The sequence below is a fragment of the Arabidopsis thaliana genome, chromosome 3 (genome assembly GCF_000001735.4).
Source record: "Arabidopsis thaliana chromosome 3, partial sequence".
Taxonomy (NCBI): Eukaryota; Viridiplantae; Streptophyta; class Magnoliopsida; order Brassicales; family Brassicaceae; genus Arabidopsis; species Arabidopsis thaliana.
In genome coordinates, this window is record NC_003074.8 from 5993421 (window position 1) to 6021251 (window position 27831).

The following is a 27831-nucleotide window of genomic DNA, read 5'->3' on the forward strand; positions in this document are numbered from 1 at the left end:
AAAAGATTGGTGCTTGCAGTTTTATAGTTCTTGTTACTGGAGCAGTTTTGATTTGGCTTTCGGATTTTAGTTCTTAAATGTAGAAACAAACTTGTATACACATAAAAGTTCACAAGGAATCACATACTTTCCAAGTTTTCATGTTGGAGTTACTTAAAAGTTGAAGTCCAACTATGATTTCTTAAAGTTACAGTTTAGTTTTGTACCTTTGTTATAAAAGAGGAGATCAAAAGAGACCTAAACTTAAGATCAAGTTATATATACACACTACAACAAATTAAACAACGCGTTCATAACCCATTCGTTTCTATGGAAATTTTGAACTTATGACTTGGTTTCATAGACAGTAGGTCTTCATTGTCGTGGCATTTTCAGTTTAAGAGATAATTTGGTAATAAACCATTTATATACGTCGATATCGTGCATGAATTGATAATTAGATTTAAAACACTTTTTTACGATAGTGCTTTCGGTTTGGGGGGAAATAAACATGGTGCTTTCAGTTTTATATTGTTTCTGTCTTTGTAGACTAATAATATTAGTTGTAGACTTTTACAAATTTTTAATTCGCAATATAGGCAAGCGTTTAGAAACACAATCGTTAATGATACACTTAAAGTTAATATTTTTTAAAAAAAACTATGGTAATTTATACTATATTTCATGTCTCGTCCTTTGTCGGCTCACAATTAATTAAATCACATGGAACCATTCAATTTATATTTGTTTTTCTTATGCGGTTTGTGTATTTAATTAAAATAAATAAATTGTTTTTGAGAATCCAAAAGTTTCAATAAACCAGGGCCTGGGCACCAGGCTAATCTCTTGAATTTGGAAAACTCCATATTATATCTTTTTATTGGATACATAGATTATTGAAGAATGTAGTGGTTCTTAGCTCTCGTCAGTCGTCCCAACATATTTTTGGTAATGAAAAGGTCATATGTCACATGTTTCTCTACACATCTTTTTCCCAAGGTTTTTATTAAAATTTGTAGTTAGTAAATGATGTGGCTGAAATGAATAGATACTATATAGAAAAGGAGAAAAAACCAATAATTAAAATTATTCGAGTCTCTCAAACGTGTCAAAATGGCCGGTGATAGTATTGCTGCCGGCAGTGAGTAACATATTGATTGATCTATGTTATCAGAACCTCTCTCTCTCTCTCTTTTGTGTGTAGATGACTAGGTGTGTTATATATATAAATTTAAATAAATAAAAGAGTAACTCGTTCGTGGTTATATAAACTTTCTCAAGCAAATATTTTATACCACAATTTTCTCTTGTTATATTCTTTTGCTCGTGCTCTTTTAATGTTAAACTAAAGAGATATTAACCATTGATTAAGAAACATTAATATTAGCCTTTGATTCTACGTGTTACAACTCTAGCTTCCTATGTAGAGTCTCTCACTACATATACGAGCCCAATAACCCTAAAACATATTAATTAAAGAGATATTAACCCAAGATGGAACGAGAAATCATATGTACCAAATCAACAATGGTAATGGTAAACAATTAATGAAGTATTTAAAAGGAGAAGTTTTGTTTTTTCATAACAAATTTCGTGCCAAAACTCATGTTAATGCTCATAGCTAGCCAATAGATTGTCTGATTCTCATAACATTTAAGAATTGAAAACACATCTTAACTTCTACTTAGTTGTTTGGACATTGCAAATGGTGCGTAGTCAAAATATACATGAAAAATCGTCTTTAAACATCTACATGCATTAGTCTAATAATTTCATAATGATATTACGATATTATTAATCCGACTAGAACAAACTTATACCATTTATGCAGTGACAATATATGTTCGAAAGATCACAACCTAATATTTCCGTTAACAAACTTATATATTTTTAGTAATATATAAAACCAAATCAGAAGATATTGTTCCAAATATATCTAAACATATTATATAATATGTTAAATAAGCGCACCACATATACGGCTTGAGATACGCAAAATCGATATGTAGTGTCCACCTAAAATACCAATTCTGGTTGGTCAAGTGGCTATCGTAATAACATAATTTGGTCCATTCAGAAAATAACAAAATTTAATACGGTTTCGATTTTTCTAAAGTTGTAAAACCTTGATATAGAAATTAAGCACATATTTAATGACGTGGCAAGGGAAGAGAAGACAAGAATGAGATTTTTGAGAGTGGGAAGTACCACGTGAATTGAACCAACCAACTGATGACTGACTGGTGTGGCCATTTCAGCCATGTGGTTGCTCTCTTCTTTCTTTTTCCAACCTTTATTATTAGTTTTTTTGTTTTCTTTCTAAAAGAGAGCACCGGAAAACTTATGTTTTTTTCGTTGATTTTCTTCTTCTTTATACTATGGTTGAATTAGCTTGACAAAAAAATGAAAAAAAAAAAAACTGGTTGAATTTTTAAAATTAATCTTTCTAAAAAATAAGAAAATGGTGCCAACTGGCAACTGGATATTGAATAATGCCCTAACTTAGGTTATCTCAACATATTAAATGACAAATATTATATGATCTATGTATCATCCACATATTTATATAACGTTGTATATTGTACCAATGGTTAATTAGTTATATATACATATCACTTATGGTTACAATGTATTAAATATTTCCAATACTTCTCAATTTTTTTCTTTCTAAAATTCACATTTATCAATGAAACCATAATAATAGCTATAACAAATATTTAGGAAGATTTATTAAGATATATGAATATTTAAACTTTCATTTTGCTACGGAATTTTTGACTGATTAATTAGATTAGTTGTGACAAAACAAATAAAAATATACGCACTCCCTTTATTAAAGAGTGTCATTTTGATACCTTTCACATAAATTAATAAGACTATTATACATGTATCGCCATATTTAATAAGGTACTAATGATTTGGGTTTAGGGGTAAATCAATGTAAATATCACATTGAAAATGTAAAATGACAATATTTGTGAAATAAAAAGATAAAACTCTAGAATGACATTCTTTGCAAAACAGAGGAGTTCATCTGTCTTACATCACCTATCTTTTCACCATAATTAACGTAATAAATACTATCATGCTATTAGCAAAGTTTCATCGTTTTATCATCAACCAATGGGTTACCACTTAGTCTTACCACCGTTAATGGGGTCGCCATTGGAGTGCGACTTCTTGTCGCCTAAGAAACCATTTGGATTTTGGCCGCATAAAGGATGTGTTAGCGTGTCCATAGATTTAGGTTTGTATCAATTATAACTCTTTTATATTGAGAAAAATAAATTTGAAGAAGAATCAATAACATAAACCATTATGTTACGTGTTCGGACCTAACGAAACGAATCTTGTTCTATACGAAACGAAAGTCTAGAGACCAAAAATAGATTTACACGAGTATTGCAACAAAAAACAAACAAAAAAAAAGGACGAAAGAAAAAGAAGAAGAAGAAGGAAAACACGATAGCTAGGCAAGGAGAGTAGCCACATCTCGACATTCTTGACCTCAAAAATGGGCAGTTGAACTCATACGACATTTGTGTGCCCATGTGAGAGTGATATATATGTATATTAGTATATATTATATAGTATCTAAATAAGTGGCCCTCGTGTTTGAGTAGAATTAATGTCTTCGCATCTAAATTAATTTGGTCCTATTCTTATATGGCAACGATCAATTATGCAAATTCTTAATTTACCCCGTCAATAATCATTGGTTGAAATTGTGGTCATATTCTTCGCTTAGAAAACTAATTATCAATATCGTATTTACGTGAATACTCGGAAGGTTTTGGTTGATGATTTAAGGTTGCCGTTCTGAGTTCTGACATCCTGACTTTTGAACATTTGTCATGTTATATTTATGATTAGTTTGTTATGTTGTATTGCAGTTCTGATCGAAGATATACATATAGTAATTCGAGTACATTCAATCCAATATTTTTGTGAAATTAAACATATCGATATATTTATCCACATCTTAACTATATTGAATCATTGTTAAATCTTAAACTAACAAGAGTATCCGTATAAATGAAATACAAATTCTATATTTTTTTTAAATCATGTATTTCCAACTCGAATTGATTAGTGATAATTAAGTAGAATGCCTTGTATCTTTTACATAAATCTCATCTCATTAGCAATGTGAAATTCTAACATCTTGATTTCGTTATTCACCTAGATGTATTTCTCACTAGATTTATATGGAATCGATTAAGATGTGACCAGAATTAAAAAAACTGTAGAAAATAAAACCTATGTTTATATTTTCTACAGTTTTCTTTAATATCTCAAGCAGACTTCAATAATTTTTAGTCTTTTACCTTATTATATTACTGTCCAAGTTTTTATGGAGTTTTGAAATTACATGTTGAATTTTGTTTTGGAGGTTTTAAATTACATGTTGAATTGTGGAGAATATTCTTTATCTCGAGACGTTAACGTACTTAATTACTATATTAGAAAAGGGAAACTTTCTGATAATCAATAACGTAATTTCGTAAAGGATCCTAGATTCCAGAGCAATAGTTACACGTCAATTTAGACGGTGTTTAAATATCATATTGTGATTAATATTTTAACAATATTAAGCGTAGAGATTTCTCAAAAGCGACCCCCTAAACAATTCCTAAGTGGATAATTGAGTCTCCTCCTCTTACAAATCTTATCCAAACTCAATCCATAAATACAGTATTTGTCAATCCACATATACAGTATTTTTCTATCGATGTTTTATTCATATAAAAAGAGACAACATGACACAAACCTTTCCATTGACGAAGAGGCAATTTCTGGTTGAAGTATACCCCAAGTCCCCAACATGGCCAAATTGGATGCTTAATTGATATACTTCTATGATACAAACTCAATTCGGCCAAACACAAAAAAAAAAATATATATATCATACAAATTTCGGTTTCCAAAAGAGAAATCCAAATTAAAAATGAAGATCAAAATCGGTTTTCTGATAATTCACACTATACGTTTATGCTGGTACGACTAGTTTATGCTATAGCTACATGTATAGCAACATAACCAGAATAGTCACCAACAAAAAAACTATTGAAGTAAACGCAATAACCTTAAAATGTAATATTTTCTATTAGACGAATAATTAGTAGCATTAACAAATTTAAAAGTAATGTGATGAAATATAATATGTTACGCTAAATAATAGTGTTGCTTGACGCGCTATGGAATCTCCAACCCTTGGCAACAAGAAAGAAGAAAGCAAAAGCCATCGTGTCACAATTTTGACATCACCCCAAAAAGTGAACGTAGAATATATTAATTTTCACCTTAGACGATTACAGTTCCAATAATTGTAAGCAAAGTAGGAACGAAGAGTCTTGTCGAGGTTATTAGTTTAATTCAATTTCGAAAAGTGAACCACCTTATGATTAAAAAGAGCGTAAGGTATTGTTATTATAAGTTTGTGATGTGAGCAATCAACTTCCTCTCACCAGCCACTACTCGACCACTGGAGTGGGGGCAAAAGCCAAAAAGATTAAAAAGGCGAAGTTTAATTAGTAATATACGATCTACGTGTCTGGACTTATGCTAATCCATGTGGCCAAACATTAGTAATAAATAATGGCAAGGGCTAACTTAAAGTTAACGCTAATCGGTAAATCACTAAATTGGTTTTGGATCCTCTTCTCGATACTACGAAACGGTGTCGTTGTAACAACAAAGCCTACTTGCTAAAAACATCCTTGCAACCATCATTGTCTTCTGACCAAATAACGAGCATCCTTGCAACCATCATTGTCTACTGACCAAATAACGAGTTCGTTTTAGCAAGTGTGCTGCTTCTGACCTTAGAAGACTTGGGCCACTATGCCTCACTAATGGGCCCGATTAGTTGCATCTAGCCTCTTCATTCAGAACGTAATGTGTATATTCCGAAAGATCAACACATACACACAACTAAACCAAAAATAAAAAAGAACATGAAAAAGATTAAAACATGATTACATATTTAAACACCTGTAACAAGAAAAGCAAGATCAACATCTTAACACTGTTCAAGTCATCGATGAGTTTCTCCCAACTTCTCAGAGCTCAGCATCATCGTCGGTCAAGCTCTCTTTAACACGTTTTGACTTGTGAGACACGGTATCTTTAGCTTCCTCCGATTTACGCGCAGCTGAGTCGTAACTCTGCGACGCCTTATCTTTCGCGGACTCTAAAGTCTCATCGGCTTTTGATTTTGCAGTCTCATAACTTTCTTTAATTTTCTCCTTCGCACTCTTACTCTCTCTCTCTGCTTCCTCCTTCAACTTCTCCGCCTTCTCCTTAGCTGCACTCGTCATATCGCTCGCCTTCTCTTTCGCCGTCTCAACTGTCTCCGCCAACTTCTCTTTAGCATCTCCTGCTTTGCGTTTAGCCGCTTCCTTAGCTTCTTTTGCCTTCTCAGATACCGTCTCTCCCAAGTTAGGGCTGTTGATGTCTTCGTTCTTGATTCCGATTTTCTCTTTGGCCCAACCGGTCCAAGACTCATCGTTTTCGTCTCCCGACAAGCTATCTTTAACTTGCTTTGACTTGTGAGACACGTCATCCTTAACTTGACCAGCTGAGTCGTAACTCTGCGAGGCCTTGTCTTTTACAGAAGCCAAACCCTCCTCAACTTTCGATTTAGCTGTCTCGTATGCCGAACCCGCTTTCTCCTTCGCGGCTCCAACCGCTTCCTCTGCTTTGCGTTTAGCCGCCTCCTTTGCGTCCTCGGCTTTTTGACTCGCTCTCCAAGCGTCGTCTTGAACGGTCGTGGTGGTGTGAGTGGGTTGGATGTTGTCTTCGTGCTTGAGACCGATCTTCTCCTTTGCCCAATCAGTCCATGATTCATCCTTAGCCGCTTCTTCCTCGATCGTAGCTTGGACACAACACATCGTTGCAATAGCCATAAGTACCAAAGATACCATAACCAAACCGTACACTTTCCTCTCTAACCCCATTTTTGTTACACTAATCGAACACAAAATATTATATGGTTATATAACTTATATCAAGTTTCAGAAGAAGAAAAAAACCTCTGTTTACTGTGATGTGTTCTCCGAGGAATGGTGCTGTGATTGCTTCTCTGTTATGTATTAGTTGAAAAAGAGATAGGTTTAGGACGCGTGGCTAAGTACGTGGCGAGTACCAGCTTCTTTTGGCTTCTCGATTTTGGATTCGTGTTAAGTGGTTCTTGACACGTGTTACACAAACAACGAGGCAAGCGATTGCTTTTTGCGGAAAACCGACTCGCAAAAACAAAGAGAGGCTTCAACTGAAACACATCTGTGAAGCTAATGGGCTTGTATACAATAACCAGTGGGCTTTTCATAAACAAGTTTAGTGAGCTTTTCAATGAATAGTAAGGGCTTATTGTAAGTAAAACCCTAATTTCTATACACTCTTCTACGCTATCTTCCATTCTTCCTCCAGCTATCATATCAAAAACAATGAGAAAGAAAATGATGATTTCCGATCTTCCACACGATTTGGAATCGGAAATACTCTCTAGGGTTCCGGCGAAGTCCCTAGCAAAATGGAAGACTACTTGCAAACGATGGTATGCTTTATTCAGAGATCCGAGTTTCGTCAAGAAGAACTTTGATAAAGCAGGAGGAAGGGAAATGATAGTACTGATGAATTCTAGGGTTTATTCAAACAGCGTCAATCTCCAAGGGATTAACAATAGATTTGATCCAAGTATGGAGGTTACAGGTAAACTCATCAAGCTAAATGATTCAAAAGGTGTCGATATTTCTGCTATCTTTCACTGCGACGGTTTGATATTATGCACTACGACGGAAAGCACTGGACTTGTGGTTTGGAACCCGTGTACCGGTGAAATTAGATGTATCAAACCCAGAATATTTTACCGGTGTAATGATAGGTATGCTCTTGGTTACGGAAACAGCAAATCTTCTTGCCATAGCTACAAAATCTTGAGGTCTTGCTGTTATTACGTCGACCAGAACCTCAGCCTCATGGCTGCTGAGTTTGAGATCTATGACTTTAGCACTGATTCTTGGAGAGATCTTGGTGACATCACTCGTGACATGATCGTATATTCCAGTGGCGTGTCTTTGAAAGGAAATACTTACTGGGTTTCTGGATCTAAAGAAAAAGGTTTTTTCATGCGGTATTTTGATTTTAGCAAAGAGGTATTTGGGCGTCTCCCTCTTCCATATCAGAGTTTTAATGCTAACCATACCGCGGCTCTATCAGCTGTTGGGAACGAAAAAATCGCCGTGTTGCAACAAAAAATTCTTGCAATGTCAGATGAGATGAGGATTTGGGTCACCAATAAGATTGATGAGGCCAAAGACTTGTCGTGGAGCAACTTTCTCTTAACAGTGGATTATGGTAAATTTAATTTACCATGTCTAGTGAATGTGACAAGCTTCTTGTTGGACGAGGAGAATAAAGTGGCAGTGTGTTCTGACGTAGACACGAAAGATGGACTTAGGAGCAGAATCTACATTGTGGGAAAGGATTTCTATAAAGAAGTTTTTAAAGATACAAGGGGATCAGATAACAATTGGCCACTTCTCCTCTGTTATGTTCCTAGTTTGGTTAGCATTCAGGAAAATATACCCAACAAGGCAGAAGAAAATGAAATCAAAGGAGGTTAGTCAATTATTTTCTATTTAGTTTAGAAACACGAAGGAACTGGATGAAGTTTTTCACATGTCCTTCTTTTACTTTTGAAATTGGACGGTTGGTTTATTGATCTTTACACAAATACAGTAATGTTCTGCTTATATGTATCCACTTTCACATCATTTGATGGGTCGTCTTGGAGAGAGAATATCATCAGGTAAGTAGAATCTTTATTCAGTGAAACCATTTAATCACAACTATATATTTAAGATGGTTAATCTCCTGATCCCCATATTTTCCAACTACTCTATTGAAGTCTTGCAGTCAGCTTATAACCTCCACATAACCAGTGATTGGAACTTTGAGGAAAATCACTCTTTGTCAACTCCAATGTTAAATTCTACTATCTCAACAAACATCAGTTCATTCTTTATTTTATTTTGTTTTTTTTCAAAAAACAAACCAAAATATAGATCCTAGATCCTAAAACTTCCAAACCAAACTAAAAATCTTTTCGAGCGGAAATATTTTTAAAAATCCAAAAATCCCCAATTTCAAAAATCGGACCGAAACCAAACCGGTTAAGTGATTAACTGAATGTCCTACTCTAGTTCAAAGAAGAGAGACTTCAAGAAGCTAATGGACTTTTAAAGAAAAAAGAATGGGCTTTTTGTAAACAAACTATATCAAACTTTCAATAAAATGGTCGGATTTGTAACTGATGCCCTAATTTTATATACATTGATTCCCTCATACGCTGTCTTCCTCGAGCTACCAGTTCAGTAACAATGAGAAAGACGATGGTGATTTCGGATCTTCCACACGAAATAGAATCGGAAATACTCTCTAGGGTTCCGACCAAGTCTCTAGCAAAGTTGCATACTACATGCAAACGATGGTACGCTTTATTCAGAGATCCGAGATTCGTGAAGAAGAACTTTGGTAAATCAGAAAGGAGGTTGATGTTACATAGTAATTTCGGCGTTTATAAAATTACCGACGATCTCCATGGAATTCTCAACAGCGGTGATCCATCTCTCGAGTTTACAAGTAAACTTAGCAACCTAAAGATATCAGAAGATTTGACAATAACCAAAATCTTTCACTGTGACGGTTTAATATTATGCTCCACTAAGGAAAACACTAGACTCGTTGTTTGGAACCCATGTACCGGTCAAACCAGGTGGATCAAACCCAGCAAACGTTACCGTAGTGATGATTCGTATTGTCTTGGATACGTAAACAGCAAGTCTTCTTACCACAACTACAAAATCTTGAGGTATTGCTTTTATTACAACGACCAGGATGCTTGTGTTAGTGAATTTGAGATCTATGACTTTAGCTCTGAATCATGGAGGGTTCTTGATGACTACTGCACTCGTGAATGGGGCTTATTCTGCCATGGCATGTCTTTGAAAGGAAATACTTACTTTGTTGCTGGAGAAAAAGAAACAGGCTTTTTCATGCTGTACTTTGATTTCAAGACAGAGAGATTTGAGCGTCTCCCTCTTCCGTATCAGAGTTTTGATTCTGAAGATACCGCTGTTTTATCAATTGTTGGGGGAGAAAAACTTGCGGTGTTACATCAAAATATTCAATCGTTTTCAAATGAGATGAGGATATGGGTCACCAATAAGATTGATGAGGCCAAAGACTTGACATGGAGCAACTTCTTCTTAGCAGTGGATTATGATATATTTAACTTACCAAGTGTGAATAATGTGACAAGCTTCTTGTTGGACGAGGAGAATAAAGTGGCAGTGTGTTGTGATAGACACATAGATGATGAAGATAAGACCAGAATCTACATTGTTGGAGTTGATCTTTATAAAGAAGTTTATAAAGAGAGGACAAAGGGAGCTCATTTCAATTGGCCACTTCTCATCAGTTATCTTCCAAGCTTGGTTCATATTCAGGAAAAATACCCAAAAGACAAAAGAAAAGGAAACAAGAGGAGGTTAGTTAAACGAATTACTTAAGCTTTCTTATTGTTTTGGTGATGTTTCTTTGAGAGAGTTTAGTCAATAATTCAAGGGGTTGTTTCTATTTAGTTGATAAACAGAGTAACTGGATTAAGCTTTTCTCGTCCCTCTTATTTTGCGTTTGAATTTGGATGGTTGGTTTGATGATCTTTACACAAATATATTGTTCTTCTTATAGCCTTATCTCTTATCAGATGATTGATTTTTGGAGAGTATACATCAGGTAAGCAGAACCTTTAATCAATGCAACCATTTAACTACAACTATACATACAAGGGAAGCAACTTCAAATCTTTTTCTAACCATCCTAACTTAAGGACTGAACATGCTTTGATATTTGCAACGAAATGGTGATCAGTCATCTGAGAAAAACTCACAGTATAAACTCTAAACCTAAACCTACTGCAATATTGGATAATGATCGAACCATTGTGGTAGTGAGAGTAACAAGGGTTTCTCAACCATTTATATTCAGCTACTGAAATATCTGTCGGTAACACAAGACCAACGATACATTGAAGACTAATGCTACTATATCAAATGGAAAATAGAGGTGATGCTTTATTACATTGCGTTTCTTACAGTGACCTCAACATCTAAATAAAAGCACCATTCTGTGAAATCCAAATTACAAACAGAAATTCTTTTAAGTCTCCGATGGAATACACAGTGATTTGGGAATAAGTTTAGACAGGACGCTTATAGAGAGTGTATAACATTGCATTGACCATATATATTAGAGAAACTAAAAATCAATATATGAACCTTCATAAATCATACCCTGTTTCTTAAAATAGCATTAAAAAAAAAATGAAGACAGAAGCAGAAACAACTGGATCTTCTTTGGCACTTTTTGAAGTCCACTTCTTGTAGCAGCAACCTCAAGTTCTGTGACACAACTCTTTTTCGACTCTGAAGAATCCACATTGGCCAGTCCACCTTTGTTTTACTTTTACTCTTGTCTCTCTTTTCCTCCGAGTAATGCTTTTACTCTCGTTGGCTATTGACTCTGAAATAGTTGTACTTGCTAAATCTCCAACTAAGTTACACTTGTGATAGATCCAAACATCAAGCGTATGCTGCGTATCATCATCCACAATAACCACTCCACCCTCATCAGCCAAGCCCAAAACCAAATCAGGCGTCTTTTGTGAGAAGTTTGAAATCTATTTCTTGTAGCAAAAACCTCACGTCTTGTGACTCTAACTCTTCCTTGACTCTGAAGAATCCATAGTGAACTTCCTTGAGTAATTTCAGAACATTGGCCAATCCACCATTGTTTTTACTCTCGTCTCTCTTCTCCTCCGTGTAAGAATTTGACTCTTCTGGGCCATTGACTCTGAAAAAGTGGTACTCGTTAATCTCTACTAGGTTACTCTTGTGATGCGTCCAAACATCACTCGTATCATCCACAATAACCACTCCACGCTCCTCAGCCAAAACCAAATCAAGCGTCTTCACGTAAGGAGACTCGTCTCTTGTTATCACTCTATCACCAAAGTAGATTCTCTTGGGATCAATCAGCTTCAACAAGGATTCGGCGTATACTCTAGTACCCATTGTATAAACATACATTGTGAACAACTCGTTGGCTTCCTTCAAAAACTCGTGAACAAAAGGCCGTAGCTTTGTCAAGTAATCGCTGTCCAACTTCCACAGATCTTCCCTTGTAGTTGAACACGCTTCTTCGATTAGACACTTCTCTGTTTCGGAAAGAAGTGAAACCCTAATAGAGTGGAGAAGCGTGTGGTCCAAGTCGAGTACAAGGTTTAGCTTCTTCTCGTTGAGACAATAGAATTGCGTAGTAAAGCGCTTCGTAAACGCTGCTGCTTCGTGGCTTAGCTGCAAACCTTGAACGAGATAATCGAATGCTCTGCCATGGCGTTTGTTTACCGTCGATTTACAAGCGATGCAGACTCCGTAACGAACATACCAGTGACCGCAGCTACTACGAGATGACGAAAGTGACGAAGACGATTCGTTGATCGCCGGTTCGAATTCCATAGAAATGTTTTCAACTGCAAACATGATTTCTCTGATTGAGATAATCCTTCCTTCCTTTGATTTGAAAATCACTTAGCACTGATCAGATTGTTTTTGAGAACAGAAAACCACAGTAATCGAGCAAAACGAAACCCTAATTTGACAAGAAACTGACAGTAGAAACCCTAAACGAAACCCTAATTTTAAGGGTGTTTCACATTAATAAGATTAAAAACCACAAAAAATTGTAAACCGCGTGATCCAAATAAATTACCCTTTTTAAAATCAATTAATTGTGGTTTATTCCGTAACTAATAAATTAAGAACAATATTTATCTAAAATTCTACACATTTGAGATAAAATTATTAGATTTCTGATTTACCAATCTACACAATGATATGTCACCATCTGTAAGCAGATTATGACACGTTTTAACAATTTTACATGTTAATGTAAGTTATAATAAACTATCAAGATAATTTACTTATTTTAGCTAGGCAAACTAAACATCAAATAAAAAGGAAAATTTACAATAGTCTGAATTAACAAAAGAAGAAAAAAAAAGAAAGTAAAAGACAGATATACAGTATATGTAGAATTTCACTTTCTGAAATTTAAAGCATAATTATTTTTTTGAACAAAAAAGTAATAATTATTTATTGCTCTGTAACTTTCTGGTATTAGTAAAAATCTTAGTTGTCATGTTTTCAAAGATTTTTATTTATGTTTTACGAATTTACCTATGAAATCAATTAAAACCCTAACTAAGATTTTCGTTACCGTCGCTTTCTCCTAAGTAAGATGAGGTCAGAAATCACAAGAGAAACAAAGTTGCTCTTCGATCTTCCACAGGATGTGATAGAAGAGATATTCTCTAAGGTTCCGGTGACATGTCTAAGAAGAATACGATCTACTTGCAAAAGATTGTACGCTTTACTCAAAGATCGTGGATTCATCAGAAAACATTTTGCTAAATCAGCAAGGCAGTACCATGCTCTTATGCTAAAGAATTTTAGGTTTTATTCAGTGAGCTTCAATCCTAATGGAACTGAGATGGACGTGGCTTCCTTGTTTAATGGTGAACGTAGCCTAATCGACCCCTATAGTAGTTCAGAAGCTATTATATCTCAAGCCTTTCACTGTGATGGTTTATTGCTATGCACCACCAAGGAAAACCGATTAGTGGTTTTGAACCCGTTTTCAGGGCAAACCAAATGGTTGCAACCACAAAATCGTTGTAAGATAGATGAGGCCTATGTTCTTGGATACGACAACAGTGACTTGTGCCATAGCTACAAAATCTTGAGTTTTCCGGATCTATACGAACAAGAATTGGAAACTATCAAGAATGCAGGGAGGGATCTTGATGTCACTCCCGAAGGCGACTTAGAATTGAAAACCGATGATTTTAGCTCTAATTCATGGAGGAGAAATCTTGGTGTCACTCCCCACGGCGGCTTAGGATTGAAAATATATGATTTTAGCTCTAATTCATGGAAGAAACTTGATGTCATCACTCCCGAAGGTTGCTTAAAATCTTATGGTGTGTCACTGAAGGGAAATGCTTATTGGGTGTACATGTCTAAACGAAGAGGAGTCAACGACTACTCTCTACTTAGTTTTGATTTTTCAACAGAGAGTTTTCAACATTTGTGTGTTCCCTTTCATCAGGAAGCAGATTGTTTTGGTACTATGGCTCTCTCAGTTGTTAGAGAAGAACATCTTTCGTTGTTATATCAGAGTTGCGAGACTCTAAAGGTGGAAATATGGATGACCAAAGAGATTGATACAACATTTGTGTCATGGAAAAAGTTCTTAACAGTGGATTTAGAACCTCATCTACCTCATCTCCTTATGTTTTCGTGTCGCATGAGTTTCTTCATCGACGAGGAGAAGAAAGTTGCCGTGTGTTGTGACAGAGATAACAAGGTACACGTTGTTGGAGAAGATGAATACAGAGTATCTTCTGGTTTTTATTTTCTAGATTTTGAAGGCATAACATGTTGCCTGACTGTCTTTGGTTATGTTCCAAGATTGGTTTGAATCCGGCAATGTAATTCTTTTTTGTTTCCTTTGTTATGTCCCTAGGCTATTGTGAGACCAGTTTTTATTTTATCTTTAAAATCTCATCCGTGGCTTCTTTCCTAGAGCTTATAAGATAAAAGTTAATTATATGCTTTTCTTTATCAATTGAAGCGAAGGTGACTAATTTAAGGCCCCAAAATGTTTCTTTTGCATTTTTGTATCCATGTTATAATAGTTAGAATCTTTATAACATGGAAACGTGAACGAAAACAAACAATCGGAGCCTATGTTATGGTTCAACTTGCCCAGTTTTGAATCTGAATAGTTTTACTCATTTGTTGTGTTTTAGTAAACGTTGACATATAGATATGAAGATAGATAATGATGGCATCTTTAGGATCTAATTAATAAATTAAGATGCAGAATGAGCATTTAAGGATAAGATATATCCATATGAAGACATCTTGTGTGTCTCTAATAATAATTGCACACTGCTTTTTTTTGGCTAAAGTGTACTGATGCAGTGATGCTCTTATAAGAGCAAACTAGAGAGAAGTAAGTTTGCAATGCTTTTGTTTTTTTGGTCCTGAGACACAATATTGGCATCTTCTTTAACAACGTTGTTATTGTCACATCTAAATATGATTTCAAAAAGAAAAGAAAAACTTAACATTCTTGTTAGGTATAGTCTTTTTTTTTTTTGTAAAAAGCCAAATACAAAACATATTTTCACATTAATCTTACCTCTTTGGTAAAAGAAAAGTCTATCAAACGGATCAAACTAGATGCGCACATCCATGAAAACATTGAAGATTAAGAAAACGCAGTCAAGTTGGGAAAGCATAAGTAGATTAAAACAAATAACATTTTTGAAAATCGAAAACTCAGATGCAACGAATTTGTTTTGGTAAACCGGTTAGATAAATTTTGGTCCAAACAAACCAACCATTTAGAGTGTTAGCTGATAAGTACATTACTTGTGTATCAAAATTATACCTAAATAAATCTTCATTGCTTTGTTTCACAGGAGAAGACACGAATTCTCACTTTTTCTTCGCCTGATCTTCACTCTTCTTCGATTGTATAAGCTCTTCTTCTATCTAATCCTTGTTCTGCGATTGTTCTAAATATTTGATCCTGTTTAGGTTCGATTTCGTGTTCCATCATCGTCTTCTAGGGTTTAACTGATCGCCTTGATCTCCAATGCTTCGATTATATATTATTCGGCTAGTTAGGTTTCGGTTTTTGGTTCAGTTTTGATCCAGTTTCCTCCATAGTTGTGATAATGAGTTTTAATCGTTGTTTCATTGCTTTTGTATCTGCTTTCTCCAAGTTGTTAGTGTTAAAGCCCTAATTAATATCTAACATACTGTTGCTTTCTTTCTTATGTAAAATCAGGTCAGAAACCACAAGACAAACAAACAAGGATGTTTACCGATCTTCCACGAGATTTAGAAACAGAAATACTCTCAAGAGTTCCCGCCACATCTCTACAAAAATTGAAGCCTACTTGCAAACGGTGGTACACTTTATTCAAAGATCCGGAATTCCTCAAGAAGCATGTGGGTAGAGCGGAAAGGGAGGTGATTTCGCTGATGAGTCTCAGGGTTTATTCACTTAGTGTTAATCTCTCTGGAATCCACAGCAGCGTTGAAATGACAGGTATGTTAAACAGTCTCAAGGATTCTGAAGATGTCAAAATATCTGACATCACTGAGTGCAACGGTTTATTATTGTGCACCACCGATGACAGTAGACTTGTGGTTTGGAACCCTTATACTGGTGAAACCAGGTGGATCCCTTACAAATCCAACTCACCTTATGAAATGTACCAGAAGTTTGTTTTGGGATACGACAACACCAATAAATCTCGCTATAGCTACAAAATCTTGAGGTGTTACCACGGCTTGATCGACTTTGGTTATGAGTTTGAAATCTATGAGTTTAACTCTCATTCATGGAGGAGATTTTATGACAACTCTCCTAATTGTTCCTTTGAATCTAAGGGCGTGACACTGAAGGGCAACACTTACTGGTTTGCTTCAGATACTGAAGGCCGCCACATCATACTCAGGTTTGATTTCGCAACAGAGAGATTTGGACGTCTCTCTCTTCTTTATCAGAGTGGTGGTTATGTTGATAATGTTGTGGAAACTGGGGTTTTATCGGCTGTTAGAGAAGAGAAACTTGCGTTGTTATATGAGAGGTTTGATGAGCTGAATGATTCATCAGAGATGAAGATATGGGTGACGAATACTAAAATCGTCGAGGCCAAAGACTTGTCGTGGAGCGACTTCTTGGTAGTGGATTCCTCTAAATTTATGGTAACAAGGATGACGAATGTGATGAGTTTCCTGGTGGACGAGGAGAAAAAAATGGTGGTGGTTTGTGATACAGACATTGATCAACATATGAACAGATTTTACATTGTCGGAGAGGATATATACAAAGAAGTTTATAAAGATATTGCACAGGGATGGTTTTCCTATTGGCCACTTCTCATCAGTTATGCTCCAAGTCTGGTTCAAATTCAGCAAGGTAAAGTGATTCCCGGAGGCAAAAGAAAAAGGTGATTAGTCAATTTAACTAGATCACTAGGGTTGTCTCTGTTTAGTTTATAAACAGATTTCCTTTGTTTATCTCTTTAGTCCTCTTTTGCTTTTGGAACTAGGTTTTGGTGATCTAACTCAAATGCTTTCTTTATGTGTGGTTTTTAGTCACTTTCACATCAAAAGAGCAATCCAATTATGATTTTTTCATAAATATGTGTGAGTATGTAAATACCAAAGCTGAAGAGATGAATGAAAAAAGTAGAGAGGGATAATTAGACTGGTGAATATATCATCACATATACAACCTTAATTAGTGGTACTTGAGACAAATATATATCTCTTGGAGAACACACAACAAAAATGACAAAATATCATTGAAACTTACATTTGTAGAATAATCAATATTGGATATTGCAAATCGATCATTTACACACAAAAATATAAAAACACAAAAGCTGAAGATTGAAGAATATAGTTTGGTAGTAAAGACATATGTCTGATTATTTTAGGACTAAAGATATGATGCAAACTATCATACTTTAAATACTATAATTTATTTATACTTGTAAATTAATTAAACTATATAATTGAAGCCCCACTTCCGCATACATGCAAAGTATGAGAATTTATTCTCACTCTCAAAAGGAGTTCTTCACTTTTACAGCCACGCATCCATCGGTCGGTCACCGATGCATTTTCTTTAGAGAGTAATGTTATTTTAAATCTCGTATCGATCATATTGTATGTAAGCTATATACGAATGTGTACGTACTTGTTAAGAGCATGTTATAATTTATATACACGAGAGGTTGTACTTGTAAATCCCCATTTCTTAGCTACTTCCTATATTCTCGATTTCTTTTTTCTTTTTTTTTTTGAATTTTATGTTAAATTAAATTCAAAAAGAAATGGCCAAAGTTGTTACAACAAGTGCTACTGAGAGTTTAAGATTTTTAATCTAAATCACAATAAGACTTTATGAAAGAGTTTCCTCGCTTAAGATATTATATTCTCTCTTTCTACCTTCCTATAAATATGTGACCTTAAATGTATACATATGTTCCAAATAGTGATTTTACGTATAACTATAAGATATATCGAGATGGGTAAGAGCAAGAAAATGTCAACATTATCAGTGATAAGAGCTTTATTACCGTGCTGTTCGAACAGTGGAGATGATTGGAGCGACGAAGGAGTGATCATAAGGTCAAGAATCATGACCAGTGATGAAGATGGTCGGCTTTGGATCGCTGAGCCAGGGGTCGATAGACGAGCCACTTCTTATATCGCTAGGTTCTACGAAAACCGAGTTTCTGATCCTAACTACAAAACCCTCTCTCCTTGAATTGTTTTCCATGCGCTTCCTTGTCTCTTTTTTCTTTTCTTCATGTTTTGTATTCCTTCGCTCTTCATGTTTTTTTTTTATATATCTTATGTAAAGTTCATGGTAAAATAATAACTTATTCCACCCTGTGTTTGTTAGAATTATGTTTTAGTTTCTGTTTGTTGATATATATGAGATTTAGAAGGAGTTGACTTCCACCGTCTTTAAAACAAAAACAAAATCATTCTAGTTATTTTCTCATAGATGTTTTCATTTTTAGAGTTACTTGATTTTTACTTCAAATTTCTTTTTTTATTTCTTTTTTTTGTCATCATTTTTACTTCAAATTTCATTATATATCATCACATATAACTACTTTATCTAAAGTTCCTAATTCGATGACAAAGAGAGAGAAGGTTGTATACACAAGAAAATGAGAGAAATTGTAGCCAAAACATCTCTATTATCCTATGTACAATTTTATTTTTATTCCATTTTCGAGTTTGTTTAGCCTTCCAATTTCATAAAAGAGAAAACAACCACATTTCTTATGGGAAAAAATGAAAAAGGAGAAGATGCTAAAACTGTTTTAAAATTAAATAGAAATCCTTAGCCTTAGGCCTGGCTAATTCTGTAAATAGTTAAAAAGCCCATGGGCTTTCTTTTGCCGGTTTAAACCATTTTGAGAAACCTTTATCCCTTATTTATTTGTCGGCGTAACAAGTCCACACTGGACCTTTACTTCAAGTACAGTACAGTAAGAATCACCAACAACCATAGAATATCTTATAATAACTTTATTGTTTTGCAGAAAATGCGAAATAGAAGTCATTAGTCAAAGTTAATTGAAATATTTAATCTTAAAAACTACAAAAAAACGTTACAGAAACATATTATTTCAAAGGAAAAAGTGGAAAGTGTGAAGGAGAGAAAAAGGGGAAAGAGGAAGTCAGAGTTGGGGAGCCACCGGAAAAATTCGTACAAAGTCACCTAATTTACGGACCGACCAAACCGCCACTCTGTTTTCATCAGTCAACTTACTAACAAACAAACAGTTTAGCTATCATTTTTCTACTTCTTCACTCTTTTGATTTTTCCATTTCAATTTCTTGTTTTCTAAAACGTTACTTCTTGTAACAGTATTATTGAACTCACCGACTTAAATTTTTCAGAAAATATCGCTAACACCCATCCGGTCAAAATTAGAACGGTCTGTCCGCTGCATTAGGAATAGAACAAGTTCAAAATTATGACTATCCAATTTTTTGTATCTTTTTCAAACATAAATTTGAAACTGTATATTAATGAACAAAACTAGAAATCTAAGTATATTCGAAGATTAGTTGGTTCAGTTCAGTAATCCAAAATATAAGCATGCTTACTCTTTTTACAGTTTAAAATTTAACCATTTGACATCTACCAAAAAAATCCATATAATCATCCACTTTTTTGGGTATATTAAAACATCCATATAATCATCAGGATTCGAATTCTGTAAATTGCAGGAATTTAATTTGCCTTGTTTTTTTCTTTAAATTGTCATGACGGATTTTATAATAGGTAAAGAAAAGTAATAGTAGAAGAAAGAAACCACATCTATAAGTTATGACCAATTATTAACCCCAAAAAAAGTTATAACCATTTGATTAAATCCATCGTGTCTCGAGGGTACCTCCGAATGTGTGATCATAGAACCACGAACCAAATCATGTTCTACAAATATTTATATATTAACTTTTTTCTCCATATAAATATCAAATTAAAAAGTTTTCGAGATAGAGAAAATAATTACGCACCAATGAGCAGGGTCCGTTGGCTGTCATGTGGGATGCTATAAACAAATTTAAAGAGGGGAGTCAGATTTGTTTATATTTTGCAGAAGTTATATACATATCTTATATATATAAATTAAAACAACAGATTCTATTGTAACGAGAAGATGATACATGCACTGCCACGGTTCCTCTCATGCAGAAGATGCTTTTTAAAGCATTTATTAATTTTAAAATCAACATCAAAACAACAAAATTAAAGCATAACTTTGAAGCTACGTTAATTTTACTACTTATTAGTAATGTGTAGGGTTCCCTTTTACTTAAACTAAAGATAAATGTATCGTATATATGCAAAAAGAATCTTGTAATCTGGTGCGTGGACACGACTAATTTTGATTATCAAAGAAAGAAAAGATTGAGTGCAAGTAAAAAAGAGGAAGAAAGTTTTGTGCAATGCAAAACTATTGTTAGTAATTTATTTCAAGAGACTTTTTGTGTACTTTAATAGATCAACTGAATAAGTATACGTAGTGATATATACTTGTAAGAAAAATATATTATATATTAATAATTTAACAAAAAATTATAAAATTATAAATACAAAGAGATGTATGAAAAGAGAGTATAGGAGATAGAGAAGCAGAGAAACATGTGGAATTCACATGGGCTATTGCTGACCAATCTGTGCCCACCTCAATCCCCTAAGCCATATTGGTCCTTTAAATTTTTTACATTTATTCATAGCCACTAAATTTGATTAACTAACTTAACATGCATTAGTTTTTTTTTTTTTTTTTTTTGGTTTTAATGTGAAGAAGTTGTTTTTCTTTTGCTGTGGATTATTATTAACTGGTACCCGTACCTACATATCTATATTATTACGTTCTAATACAATTTATTAATAACTGGTAACGGGTACCTACGTACATATCTATATGATTAGTGTGCATCAAGTATCTCTCGCTCATAACTCATACTAAGATTTTAACTAGGTTTGCTAGATAAGCTATTGAAATGATGATGATCATGGGCTGAAATTAAGAAAGAAAGAAAGAATATCTACATTGATGTACTAAATGAAAAAAGGGAGATGGGCACATCAAATAGGAAGTGGATGGGAATGAGAAAATGCAGAAAGCAGCACTTGGAGATTTCAATTGTCAGTACCGAGGGGGTGGGAAAAGGCACACTCGTGACTTCATCTTGATTTAGTTCGGTTTGATTTGGTTTGGTTTTGCGTACTATTAGCCTATTACACACAACTTGTCGAATTGAATGTAAAAGATAGAGAGGAAGAGATCACGTGGGGAGGCATGTGGGAGGGTAGGGAGAGGCCTAAACGATGTTAAATGGATAACAAAAAGTAAAAAGTTAAACAATGAAAACAAAGTTATGTTTTTTGAAAGCTCCTATCGCGGATCTTGCCTCTTTCTCTCCCCTTTGCTTTAGCATTACTAATTACTCTCTAGTTTATTAATGATAATAATAATAATAATAATATAAGATAGAGAGAGGGAGAGAGAGTGTGTGTATGTGTATAAATACACATAACAAGTCGTTCTCGAGCTCTCTCAATCCGAATCTTTGATTGAAAGAAGAAGAATTACTTTATTTCAAGAATTGAGTAAACACTAAAAAAATGGCATCATGGAAGAAAACAATCGCAACACCATTCAAGAAAGCGGCAACATTCTTCAACCAACCTCAACAATCACCAAAGAAGGGTTGCCGTGGAAGAATGGATGCGCAAGCCAGGGAAGAGCACGAGAAGAGAATGGTTCAAGAGCTTCAAGGAGAAGTCATGGCTTGTGGTTACGACGACGTCCTCGTCATGTGGTCTATTCTTGACAAATCTAACTCCTCAAATAACCTCTCTTCTTAACCCCAAAACCAAACACAAAGAAAAAACGGTTTCATGATCAAACATTTTGTACATATCTTAAAAGCGGTATTAGCCCACCACAACCATCTCCTCCTCTTCTTCTTCTTCCTCCTTATCCTTTTTTTTTAAGGTCTAGTGAATATTTTTTCCGGCGAGATATCGTCGAGAATTTTAGATGGTACTGTCTTCCCCTTTGATAATCCCTGAAGAGTAAATCACGGTGGGAATGTTTTTTTGTATTTGGAGAAAAAATGTCTTTCTTGAATTCACATATCATTTGTATGAGATGATTAGCATTATTTTGAATGAGAATTCAAGTTATTAGTTCTCCATAATGTAAAGTCAGGTATTGACTTAAGTTGCACATGTCATAAATTATCAATCAGAAGGAAAAAAAAAAAAAACCATTATTGAGTTCATTACCTATGATGTGTTCCAATGTAACAGTACAATAACTCGAGCCACCGACCATTAATTTTGTTTGGACCAACTAAAATGATTCTAACAAATTGTAAACTACATAATGATAAGTAAATAGAATTATTTCTTTTCTTTTCTCTTAGAAGAACTTAGAAGTTAGTGATAATTTGCACTTTTGGTAACGGTCTAATATTGTCTCAATGTACACAATCTATCGACTGAGTTGACGTTCCTAACTTCGGACAGACATAAAGAGTACAGGCTTTATGCTCATTAGTCATTACTCTTCTCAGTCAATAAAAAACAATTTCGTCTCTCAAGTAGACCCAAATCCTTTTATAGCCACAAAGAGAATAACAAACATTTGTAACTTGCAACCTTGATTAGAGCTGGACAACTACATCTTTTTTTGGTTTGATTTCGGTTAGATTCAGTTTATGTAAACAAATGGATCTTTTTTTAACTTTTGGTCATTTAGAGAAGTATATAAGTTGAAACTCAAAGTATAACATAGTTTTCTTCAATTTCAGTTAGGTTGATTGCTATATTGGTGTCGAATATTAAAACCAGCTTCAAATTTTTAACTTATTCATCAAATTGATTCTATAATAAAGACTCAGCCGATTCAAGACATTAACTTGTTTATCCATGTAACCTTCAAAGGATAGGGCACAAGTACAACTCATAAATGTACACAACCAAAAACTGATCAATAATCTCTACACAAAATTACAAAACTTCCAACAAAAATAAACCCAATAATTTTTATTTTCGCATATTAATTAATTTAGATGACAGCAGCTTGAGCTTAGAGAGGGACCCAATCATTGAATCAAGAAAAAGAGAAAAAAAAAAGGGCAAAGAGAAGAGAATAGAAGAAAAAGTACGACCGTATATCGACAGTGAGGTTAATGGTTGATGATGAGATCTTATTAAAGTCTCAAGTGGGTCACTTGATTCTCACAACGTGTCTTGTCCTTTGAATCTCCTTCATTTTTCTTTCTTTCTTTCATTACTATATTTTTTTTAATCCTCTAACTCTCTCTCTAACATTCTTTAACATGCTCAAAGTTTGGGAAACATCTTAATCAAAGAGTGAAGAAATGGTTTCACTCAACTCTGCAAACCTAACATGTCCCATTGAGGTTATATCATCTAAAGATTCTTCATTCCACACCCACTGGTGTTTCACCTAACCAGGTTTACTAAACCGAAATCTCATACTTAGGCCAGGGCACTCATACACACCGGATGCATCTTAAGGATTATGTGTCTCATAAAAGATTGTCTTAATATCATTAACTCAAGTTAAGCATGATACAACATATTTTGAGTGTTGCCCTAAGAAATATTTATACATGTAAACGAAACTCTTCACCTTGCATGTCTCTCTTCCCTGGCTTCAAGCGCATCAACTTCCTCACTTGTTAGCAGATCCACAACTGGTTCATAAACATCCAAGTCTTTCCTTTTCCTGTCAAGATCATGGACAAAATTTGTTATTTTTGGATTCTGTTATAGCTTTTGCTTGGTCTTGCAAGTCAAATTTGTTCGTGTCCATAAATCTTATTTTTTGAAAAACTCCCATTTAGTGATAAGCAATGCAGGAAGAGAACTTCTTCAATTTCCACAGAGTTTATTTTGTAATCAAACAATTTCCAACCTAGTGATTCGGTTTTCTATGTTCAATAACAACATGTAACATCACCAGAAATTACTATTAGAACAATCTCAGTAGGGACCAGCTCCAAATATTGGGATAATCTACTATCAAATGATATAATGCATGAAGAGGTGGCATTCAAGAGTATGTGTAAGAAAAACGCTCAGGATGTGTCGCAAAGTTAACTTATCTTATAAACGATCTAGCTGCTAGAAGTCAGTCGTCCAACAGATCTTAAGAAGACAATGCAACAGAGAAAATGTATGCATTAAGTGGGTAAGAAAATCACTTACCGAACTACACTGGACTTAAAACTGAATAACTTCATTAAGTCCATTGACAGGCCACTTGCCTTGCTGCACATATAAGATGGAAAGTTATTTTAGAATTTTTTGAGCTAGGCTCTAATATTACCACAAGGTAACTTGGATAGACAAATAGGGGCAACGTGAACATACCTCGCTGAACCATGATCAGATCCTCTGCGGCCTTTCTTGCTTAATCTACTCTCCCTAGCTGAAGCCACACTTTGAATTGCAATCTGGCAAGCAAAAACAACGACATGGTAACTCAGTAAGTTTGGCATTCTTGTTCAAAATAGAAAACATATATAGAGTATACAGAAATACAGAGAGAGTAGCTTAAAGTTACAATCAAAGTTTTAACCTCGTAAAGTTGTTCCCTTATTGCAAAGGCAACAGCAGGCTTCAGAGAGAAGGAGAAACCAAAAATCACTTGTATCAAACGTTTGAAACTTAGGTTCATTAGTTCAGATAATGAAATGTAAAAAATTGAGTGGTTATCTTACTCCAACTTCAGGGTCTTCAACACCTAAATCCTTGCACAAGGTTCTTGCAAATTCCTCAGGATCACTCTCAAAATTGTTTAGGTCCTGCAAAACGGCAATCAAGCTGCACTGAGAAAAAGAGTACAAACAATAGTTGAAATTGTTCAAAATCACCAAGTATTCTCACCCATAAGAACTGATCCTTGATGAGAGTATGGTTAACTCGGAGATCAAGCTGGCACAAAAAAGAAAGAAAGATAGCTTATCAGCTTCTAGAACTTCTTTTTTTCCAACAAATCACTCATGGACAAAAGAGAGAGGGATAAGGATATCTAGCGTCATAAAACCTTAATTGGTATGATTTTTTCACCAGTGTACATGTCTTGTCCTTCATAAGCCCGAAAGTCTGAGAGCTGAGACTGATAAAGCAGGAAGTTGACCAATGTAAGTAGAGATTTCTGAAGAAATTATTCCAATACTTACAAAAACAGAACAGAACATAACTGAAGCAAGAGTACATTCATCACAAAAGCACAGTCTTACAGATATACATCCCAAAGTACAATGCTATAAACAGGCCTCTTCTCGAGTAAAAAAACCTAAAGAGTTAAAAACAATAAGTCGAAAGTGTGATTGGTTTAAGACTAATAGGTGACCTTAAATTTAAGCTCATCTCTATGACAAGCAAAAGAACTAACAACAAAATCAGAGCAGAAGAAAAACTAAAGATAGGTCAGTGTGAACTAGTTTAGAAACAACCTGAATAGATTGGGCAATCTGAGTGACAAATGCATAGGGAAGTTTCAAGTCTTTAACAGTTCTTTTGGCAAAGATAACGACTTCATTATCCGGGTCTGTATCCAAAACCAAAAACAAGAATCAGTGAATCACATACACTGCTACTGTAATAAGATGCGAGAAGATGGAAAACAAAAAAAAAGGTAGGGTTTTTAAGAGAGAAACCTGAAGGGTTCCAAGTGAAAGCATCTTTGTAACGCTGACCTTCGAATTGAATGTCCAATCGAATAGGTACCAAGTTTTCAGCAGTGGGCCTATAGCTCCGATTACAAATCGATTCATCAGAAAAAACAAAAACACATGAACTCGATTTCGATTTCAAAACAAACAAAGTAGAGGAAGCGACGAAACTTACATCCTGAACTTGACGGGACCTTTCCAACCAGTAGACACTAAACCCTTCATCCTTAAACCCCCAAATTTCACAAATTGAGTTTCGAAGAGAGTCAGCGAGAGAGTGTGGGAAATTTCAATTTCTCGATCTTTTTCCGGCGCTAGCTTAATTTATTTCAGAATCACCCTTATATTCTAATGTCTTTACACATTTCACCTCTAATTTGGAATTTTCCCATTTTGGGACGAATTATCTGGATCCGATCCTACGATCAATTGCAGCATTTGGGCTTTAAACGAGCTTGTTAGTCATTTAGTGGGCTTTAAATGGGCTCAACATTAAAATTGTACATTGGTGACAACCAACGAGACGGCTGCCGGCAGATCAAAGAGAATCATTCTCTTCCTGACAACGTTCCTCTATTCCATGTTCGTGCTCCCCATAACAACGTTCGTGTACTTTTTTCCTAGTCATGTAACACATTCGAAGAAACACACGATTACAAACATATAAAAAATCTTTGCATTATTATTATTCAGAACAAAAAAGAGAAGTCTTGGATATTGTGATTTATTTATAAGAAAAAACACACTCAAAGGTGTCATATAAATAAATATATGCATCAATCAATTCTCCAACTTCTTCAAGGCCTTTGTTGCAATATGCAGCAATAGCTCCGTCCCGCCTCAAGTCTCTTCATCAATGCCTAAATCTTACACGTCTCGTAACTGCGCAATCACAGCCTTGACCGATCCAAGTTTTAATACCTCTCCGGTCTCGTGATCTTTAGTCTTCTCACGGTTTCAAGAAACATACTAAACAAAAACATCGATTTCAAAAATTAGAGAATAGCTATAACCGAGGAAATTATACCAATGTAAGATCAAGATATAAGATTCATACTCCCATGGAATATCTCCGACCATCATCCAATCTCCATCCTTGTCTTCATATGTCAAAACATGATGTTTTCGATCTCGATTACCGCCTGTTATAGCCAAGACAATGCATGGATATACTTCAAACTGTTTGAATTTAGTTGAATGTTGTTTTTACGGAATTATGTGTTGTTCATTAATTACTTACAGATGATTGAAGTATCGAACATGTGAGAGAGATTTTCTAATAGACTCTCGTAGCCTGAGAATACGCAAAGGTCGAGTTTTCTTCCAATGGGAACACCTTCCATATAAACCTTAACAAAGAGAGAAGTGTCATCACCACGACGAAGAAGACGACGACCCTTTAGTGTATCTCTTAATCTAGACTTTATCGGTGGCCAATCTTGTCTTGCTTCTCTACAAAAAAATAAAGATTTAAAACACAAATGTGAACAAAAGAAAACAGAGCAAAAACAGAACATAGGAAAAAACAGAGAAGTGATGTGAATAAGACCTTTGTGGAGAAGTAGAAGGAAATGTGAGACTAAGGGAGAGATTAACAGAAGATTCAGAAGGAGAAGGTTTAGTACTGTCGACAGAGGATGAAGAAAATGAAGAACAAGAGTTAGAGACCTCCATTAATGAGACCTTGAAGCTGCAGAGCTAGCTTCATGCTTCCTTCTCTTCTCTATTGAGAGTGCTCTTCATGTCTCTCTCTCTCTATTTCTATTTCTCTCTGTCTAGTTAAACAAAAAAGGACTAGTAGGTGATTCTATTGCATAGATTTTGAATTTAAAAATTGATTTAATCGACTTTGAAATTTAATATAAATAAATAATAGGAACATAAG

At 34.7% G+C, this 27831-nt stretch overlaps 9 protein-coding genes and 2 long non-coding RNA genes across 13 annotated transcripts; 6 read left to right on the forward strand and 5 right to left on the reverse strand.

Annotated features, from left to right (window-relative positions):
- Positions 1-5753: 5753 nt before the first annotated feature.
- On the reverse strand, positions 5754-7027 carry AT3G17520 (Late embryogenesis abundant protein (LEA) family protein). The gene has a single exon (NM_112632.3). The coding sequence runs from the start codon at positions 6936-6938 to the stop codon at positions 6042-6044; it is 897 nt and encodes a 298-aa protein (NP_188379.1). The 5' UTR covers positions 6939-7027; the 3' UTR covers positions 5754-6041.
- Positions 7028-7439: 412 nt separating this feature from the next.
- Positions 7440-8862, forward strand: AT3G17530 (F-box and associated interaction domains-containing protein; the record flags this gene model as incomplete). The annotated part of the gene is made up of 1 exon (NM_112633.2): positions 7440-8862. One exon carries the CDS (start codon positions 7440-7442, stop codon positions 8604-8606), a length of 1167 nt encoding a protein of 388 aa, NP_188380.1. The 3' UTR covers positions 8607-8862.
- A 500-nt stretch (positions 8863-9362) lies between these two features.
- AT3G17540 (F-box and associated interaction domains-containing protein) lies at positions 9363-10553 on the forward strand (the record flags this gene model as incomplete). Its single annotated transcript, NM_112634.1, has 1 exon — positions 9363-10553. One exon carries the CDS (start codon positions 9363-9365, stop codon positions 10551-10553), a length of 1191 nt encoding a protein of 396 aa, NP_188381.1.
- Positions 10554-11693: 1140 nt separating this feature from the next.
- Positions 11694-12584, reverse strand: AT3G17550 (Haloacid dehalogenase-like hydrolase (HAD) superfamily protein; the record flags this gene model as incomplete). Its single annotated transcript, NM_112635.1, has 1 exon — positions 11694-12584. The coding sequence occupies one exon, from the start codon at positions 12582-12584 to the stop codon at positions 11694-11696; it is 891 nt and encodes a 296-aa protein (NP_188382.1).
- A 757-nt stretch (positions 12585-13341) lies between these two features.
- On the forward strand, positions 13342-14583 carry AT3G17560 (F-box and associated interaction domains-containing protein; the record flags this gene model as incomplete). The annotated part of the gene is made up of 1 exon (NM_112636.1): positions 13342-14583. One exon carries the CDS (start codon positions 13342-13344, stop codon positions 14581-14583), a length of 1242 nt encoding a protein of 413 aa, NP_188383.1.
- A 1403-nt stretch (positions 14584-15986) lies between these two features.
- AT3G17570 (F-box and associated interaction domains-containing protein) lies at positions 15987-17142 on the forward strand. Its single transcript, NM_112637.1, has one exon. It carries the CDS (start codon positions 15993-15995, stop codon positions 17136-17138), a length of 1146 nt encoding a protein of 381 aa, NP_188384.1. The 5' UTR covers positions 15987-15992; the 3' UTR covers positions 17139-17142.
- A 976-nt stretch (positions 17143-18118) lies between these two features.
- AT3G03495 lies at positions 18119-18596 on the reverse strand. The gene has a single exon (NR_141005.1). It is a non-coding gene; the product is annotated as an other RNA (long non-coding RNA).
- On the forward strand, positions 18235-18637 carry AT3G03505. The gene has a single exon (NR_141006.1). It is a non-coding gene; the product is annotated as an other RNA (long non-coding RNA).
- A 3126-nt stretch (positions 18638-21763) lies between these two features.
- Positions 21764-22524, forward strand: AT3G17580 (SsrA-binding protein). The gene has a single exon (NM_112638.3). The coding sequence runs from the start codon at positions 21856-21858 to the stop codon at positions 22096-22098; it is 243 nt and encodes an 80-aa protein (NP_188385.1). The 5' UTR covers positions 21764-21855; the 3' UTR covers positions 22099-22524.
- Positions 22525-23745: 1221 nt separating this feature from the next.
- On the reverse strand, positions 23746-26304 carry BSH (transcription regulatory protein SNF5, putative (BSH)). 3 transcript variants are annotated; one of them, NM_112639.4, is made up of 10 exons: positions 26122-26304; positions 25932-26020; positions 25728-25822; positions 25316-25387; positions 25156-25203; positions 24990-25073; positions 24848-24886; positions 24640-24722; positions 24475-24537; positions 23746-23992 (listed from the first exon to the last, which is right to left on the reverse strand). In NM_112639.4, exons 1-10 carry the CDS (start codon positions 26169-26171, stop codon positions 23893-23895), a joined length of 723 nt encoding a protein of 240 aa, NP_566581.1. In that variant the 5' UTR covers positions 26172-26304; the 3' UTR covers positions 23746-23892. The 3 variants fall into 3 exon arrangements, with proteins under 3 accessions (NP_566581.1, NP_001326663.1, NP_001189918.1); NM_001202989.1 differs by having other exon boundaries at positions 23792-23992; positions 25932-26026; positions 26122-26246; NM_001338294.1 differs by lacking the exon at positions 24848-24886.
- Positions 26305-26552: 248 nt separating this feature from the next.
- Positions 26553-27727, reverse strand: IAA31 (indole-3-acetic acid inducible 31). Its single transcript, NM_112640.5, has 4 exons — positions 27496-27727; positions 27187-27398; positions 27004-27088; positions 26553-26915 (listed from the first exon to the last, which is right to left on the reverse strand). Exons 1-4 carry the CDS (start codon positions 27618-27620, stop codon positions 26861-26863), a joined length of 477 nt encoding a protein of 158 aa, NP_188387.1. The 5' UTR covers positions 27621-27727; the 3' UTR covers positions 26553-26860.
- Positions 27728-27831: the final 104 nt, after the last annotated feature.